This window comes from Bombina bombina, chromosome 5 (genome assembly GCF_027579735.1).
Source record: "Bombina bombina isolate aBomBom1 chromosome 5, aBomBom1.pri, whole genome shotgun sequence".
NCBI lineage: Eukaryota > Metazoa > Chordata > Amphibia > Anura > Bombinatoridae > Bombina > Bombina bombina.
In genome coordinates, this window is record NC_069503.1 from 58,313,261 (window position 1) to 58,319,513 (window position 6,253).

The 6,253-nt window shown below is 37.1% G+C and overlaps 1 protein-coding gene across 1 annotated transcript; it reads left to right on the forward strand.

Annotated features, from left to right (window-relative positions):
* The first annotated feature begins 526 nt into the window (after nucleotides 1-526).
* Nucleotides 527-4,145, forward strand: LOC128659848 (gastrula zinc finger protein XlCGF26.1-like). The gene is made up of 2 exons (XM_053713425.1): nucleotides 527-643; nucleotides 1,531-4,145. Exons 1-2 carry the CDS (start codon nucleotides 625-627, stop codon nucleotides 3,303-3,305), a joined length of 1,794 nt encoding a protein of 597 aa, XP_053569400.1. The 5' UTR covers nucleotides 527-624; the 3' UTR covers nucleotides 3,306-4,145.
* The last annotated feature ends 2,108 nt before the right edge of the window (nucleotides 4,146-6,253 follow it).

Sequence of the window (6,253 nt, forward strand, 5' to 3'; positions counted from 1 at the left end):
GGACACTAAGGAACCGGATCCGGATCTAGCACCAGCGATGGGCCTCCCACCCACCTCCCTGCTATGGCTTCCACCCACCAACGATCATCACCATTACTGGCCGATGCAGAGAGGGCCACAGAGTGGCTCTCTCTGCATCGAATGCTTAAAAAATGTTATTGCAGGATGCCTCAATATCAAGGCATCACTACAATAACATGAAAGCAGCTGGAAGCGATCACAATTTTTTCCAGTGCTTGAAAACCATTAGGACGTACAGGGTACATCCTTGGTCCTTAAGTGAAATTTTTTTGTAGGACATACCCTGTACGTCCTTGGTCCTTAAGGGGTTAAGGGGCAATTATAACACCCACAGAGATAACTGTACTAAATGCTTGTGATGAATCAACATCACAAATGTCATAACCTAAACAGCTGATCTATATCACATGAATTGTTATTTGTGCCTTTAATTATACCATACATACAGCTAATCAGAACCATTATTTATTATTATCTGTCTAAACCATTTAATATTCTTTTTACAGACACGGCCAAAGCTCTGAAAGATATCAGGTATTAATGTAACTGGAGTGAATAAGGGAACCTTCTTCCAGAGCACAGACATTGGAACCTGTTATCAGCATGAGCTCATATGTGTTAGGTGAGTAAAATAGATATCATGCTGACTTTAATTACTAGTAAAATGTAATAGATTGCTCATTAAACAACTATAAACTATTATATTGATATCTGCATCTTTATGAACATTTGTGTCAGTAACGTTATAAAGAAGGAGCAACCCCCATTGGGCTGAGGAGGAGGGTAAAAAACACTACTCCCCCCTCTGTCCTTTTTAGACAGATCATGTCCAACAACTGCCTAACCTCACCCCCTAACCTGGTTCATTACTCAGAAATCCTGCAACTCCATCTTCCCCTGCCCTGATCTCGCTCATAGAACACCTACAACTCACCCAGTGTTCCCCACCCCAGAACCACCACTGATTTGTGTGCTTAATTTTACAGTGAGTATTATGAAACCAATAAAGTTTTTGGCTGTTTATATAAATAGAACAACCACAGCCGAAAGCTAAAGATTCTCATAAGGTCACTGCTTCGTACCCTCTCAAAACATCTCACACTGATTATTAGTCTGTGATGATTAAGACATCATGTTCTCACCCAACTGGTTGAGTATGAGCTGGGCAGGGCTGTATGTGCATTTGCTTGTGCAATGTTAAATGAGGATGGTAGATGCCACCTCTCTTGCCCAGAATACAGATGTACTTGTTCCCTGACTGAGAACATTATCCACACGCACCTTGTTTAATGCGGCCCTATAATTTGTTTTCATCAGTAATTTAGTTTACTATGATGTTGTAATGTTTACATTCTATGTCATCCTTTTTCATTTGTGATTTACAGGTAAATACATTTAAAAATACAAAAACGGAAGACATTTTTGGGTAAAAAAAAGTTTTTTTATTGAGATGGATTATATCATAAATGAATAAACATTCTTATTTTTCTTCCATTTCTTTTTATGCAGACAAACACGTCAATAGTTCATATCTATCCTTCACTACAGGAAGCATCAGAATGATACCGCAAACTCCAATAGCCTTAGACAGCAATGACTATTCACAAACATTGGGGATATCACAGCAGATATTTAAAGAAGATGGTGAATTGGCAGGAACTGGGAAGCAATCATTATGTACAGAGAGTAATTTAGTCATCAAACAAGAGGACAACATTTATGCCTTATCTAGTGAAATTATTGTCCCAGAGGATAAACCACACACATTTACTGAGTTTTTAAAACATATTAAAGAAGGGAAAAGTCTACAGTCTAGCCAAATGATTCATACAAAGGAAAGACCTTTCAAATCTACAGAATGTGAGAAACGCTTTAGATGGAAGTCTAATCTACTAGAACACCAAAATATTCACACAGGTGAGAAACCACACACATGTACTGAGTGCGGCAAATGTTTTACACAAATGGATCATCTAAAAACTCATAAAAAGATTCACACAGGAGAAAAGCCGTTCACATGTACAGAGTGTGGAAAACGTTTTGCAAAAAAGAGTAATCTGAAAAGTCATGAAAGGATTCACACAGGAGAAAAGCCGTTCACATGTACAGAGTGTGGAAAAAGTTTTACACAAATAAATAGTCTGAAAAGTCATGAAAGGATTCACACAGGAGAAAAGCCTTTCACATGTACAGAGTGTGGAAAAAGTTTTACACAAATAAATAGTCTGAAAAGTCATGAAAGGATTCACACAGGAGAAAAGCCGTTCACTTGTACAGAGTGTGGTAAAAGTTTTACAGAAATGAGAAATCTGAAAAGTCATGAAAGGATTCACACAGGAGAAAAGCCTTTCACATGTACAGAGTGTGGAAACAGTTTTACACAAAAAAGTGATCTGAAAAGTCATGAAAGGATTCACACAGGAGAAAAGCCTTTCACATGTACAGAGTGTGGAAAAAGTTTTACACGAATAAATAATCTAAAAAATCATATAAAGATTCACACAGGAGAAAAGCCGTTCAATTGTACAGAGTGTGGAAAAAGTTTTACAGAAAAGAGTAGTCTGAAAAGTCATGAAAGGATTCACACAGGAGAAAAGCCGTTCACATGTACAGAGTGTGGAAAAGGTTTTACAGAAAAGAGTGATCTGAAAAAGCATGAAAGGATTCACACAGGGGAAAAGCCTTTCACATGTACAGAGTGTGGAAAAAGTTTTACACAAATAATTAGTCTGAAAACTCATGAAAGGAGTCACACAGGGGAAAATTTGTTCAATTGTACAGAGTGTGGAAAATGTTTTACACAAATGTATCATCTGAAAAATCATGAAAGGAGTCACACAGGGGAAAAGCCGTTCACATGTACAGAGTGTGGAAAAACTTTTACACGAATGGATCATCTGAAAACTCATATAAGGATTCACACAGGGGAAAAGCTGTTCACATGTATAGAGTGTGGAAAACATTTTACAATAAAGAGTCATTTGAAAACTCATGAAAGGATTCACACAGGAGAAAAGCCTTTCACGTGTACGGACTGTGGAAAAAGTTTTACACGAATGGATCTTCTGAAAACTCATATAAGGATTCACACAGGAGAAAAGCCTTTCACATGTACAGAGTGTGGAATATGTTTTACAGTAAAGAGTAGTCTGAAAACTCATGAAAGTATTCACACAGGAGAAAAGCCTTTCACATGTACAGAGTGTGGAATATGTTTTACTATAAAGAGTAGTCTGAAACGTCATGAAAGTATTCACAAGGGAAGAAACCTTTCACATGTTTAGAAAGTGGAAAAAATGGTTTTATTTACATCAGGTTTCACAAAACACCAAATATTTACACACAGACTTTATGTACACAGTGTACAAACCTTTCTACAATTATTTTAAAGAGGACAAACTCTCTAAATAGAAGCATCAAAAGGGTTGATATTGTAAATAATACTTTCTAAATCCCCCCAATTATAAAAGCCCCAGATTGGAAGTGCTCTCCTGCTGTCATTTGTTCCTCTATATATTTGCACCGCAGTTTATCTGATATCTATGTAATATGATCCAAACACAACAAAGGAATATACAAATCTGTCCTCATACTGACCAGTTTACACAACCATTCACCACCAAAGCACCCCCAGTGTTGTTTATTAATATGCCAGTGTTAGGAGTTGTACGTTTGATTTACATAGGGGAGAAAATAATTACATTTACAGAATAAAGGAGTCTTTTTATGATTAGAGTGTTAGAAAAATGTATAAACAGGATTAGTCTCAAATTATTATCTAGGAGATATATTTAATGTGCACATCATGTGGATAAACCTTTTCTTATAGCAATATATACTTTATGGCATTGTACATGTTATATACCAGAGGAATTACTGAGGGGGAACTGATTTTATTTCATGAGACACAATATCAGTAACCGGTACATACGTGATCATAATCAGTTTAATTTAAATGGCTACTATAAGCTACATGTATACTGGGTATGTAATCATGTTCTATAACTTGATATTATGTCTGTTAGATGTTTTCATGTTAGTTAGAAGCCACAAGAACTGATAATAGCACATACTGTATATATAAAGGGCACATTATATGTCTGATAAATCCCTTTGTATCAAGAGCACAAGTGTTTGATATATTTATACCATTGTGTGCATATATCATGTAATGCTGCTTTTTACTATATAATGATATGCAATGTTTCTTTTATTTAAGTGGCAAGAGTCCATGAGCTAGTGATGTATGGGACATACATTCCTACCAGGAGGGAGCAAAGTTTCCCAAACCTCCCACCTCACTCATACCTTAGTTTTACAAACTTTGCCTCCTTTGGAGGTGGGGAAGCAAGATGTGCTTGATTTTCTTCTGTGATTGGCGCTTCTAAGCATTTTGAAGCCCAATTCCTCTCAAAGTACAGTGTTTGTCTGAGGGATGTGAAGGGAGTATTGCCTGATGATACCGTGTTTTCACCTATGGGAAATCTATAATAGGGCTCTCTGTAAATCGGTCGCAGGGATTCATCTGCTGCCTCCCTTTAAAGATCAAAATTTTACTCCTCTACCATTACCTCTGCTGATATGTTTCAGTTCTGGTTTGGCTGTCTGCTATATGTGGATGGGTGTCTTTTGTTTAAGTATATATCATTTTTTAAGACACTCTCAGCTATGTTTGGCACTTTATATTATAAACTTTTTATTAGATATTGCATATATTTGCCATGAGTCAGGTCTGTGTTTATTTCCCTTTGCAGTCTAACAGTTTCAGCATGGAAATTATGTTTATGGGAGAATTTAGGTATTTTTTTCTTAACTGGGGTTCCAGTTAGTTGTAACTTGGAGTCTGTTTTTCAAAATTTTAGGTTCGCGATCACGCAAAATGCTACTTTCTTTCATGTAATTAGCAAGAGTCCATGAGCTAGTGACGTATGGGATATACATTCCTACCAGGAGGGGCAAAGTTTCCCAAACCTTAAAATGCCTATAAATACACCCCTCAAGACACCCACAAATCAGTATTACAAACTTTGCCTCCTATGGAGGTGGTGAAGTAAGTTTGTGCTAGATTCTACGTTGATATGCGCTCCGCAGCAGGTTGGAGCCCGGTTTTCCTCTCAGCGTGCAGTGAATGTCAGAGGGATGTGAAGAGAGTATTGCGTATTTGAATTCAATGATCTGCTTCTACGGGGTCTATTTCATAGGTTCTCTGTTATCGGTCGTAGAGATTCATCTCTTACCTCCCTTTTCAGATCGACGATATACTCTTATATATACCATTACCTCTACTGATTCTCGTTTCAGTACTGGTTTGGCTTTCTACTACATGTAGATGAGTGTCCTGGGGTAAGTAAGTCTTATTTTTGTGACACTCTAAGCTATGGTTGGACACTTTTATATAAAGTTCTAAATATATGTGTTTAAACATTTATTTGCCTTGATTCAGGATGTTCAACGTTCCTTATTTTCAGAGAGTCAGTTTCATATTTGGGATAATGCATATGAATAAATCAATTTTTTCTTACCTTTAAATTTGACTTTTTTCCCTGTGGGCTGTTAGGCTCGCGGGGGCTGAAAATGCTTCATTTTATTGCGTCATTCTTGGCGCGGACTTTTTTGGCGCAAAAATTTTTTTTTCTTTGTTTCGGGCGTCATACGTGTCACCGGAAGTTGCGTAATTTTTTGACGTTTTTTGCACCAAAAGTGTCGGCGATACCGGATGTGGCGTCATTTTTGGCGCCAAAAGCATTTAGGCGCCAAATAATGTGGGCGTCTTTTTTGGCGCTAAAAAATATGGGCGTCACTATTGTCTCCACATTATTTAAGTCTCATTGTTTATTGCTGTTGGTTGCTAGAAGCTTGTTCACTGGCATTTTTTCCCATTCCTGAAACTGTCATTTAAGGAATTGGATCAATTTTGCTTTATATGTTGCTTTTTCTATTACATATTGCAAGATGTCCCAGATTGACCCTGAGTCAGAAGATACTTCTGGAAAATCGCTGCCTGATGCTGGATCTACCAAAGTTAAGTGTATTTGCTGTAAACTTGTGGTATCTGTTCCTCCAGCTGTTGTTTGTGATGAATGTCATGACAAACTTGTTAATGCAGATAATATTTCCTTTAGTAATGTTACATTACCTGTTGCTGTTCCATCAACATCTAATACTCAGAATGTTCCTGTTAACATAAGAGATTTTGTTTCTAAATCCATTAAGAAGGCTATGTCTGTTATTC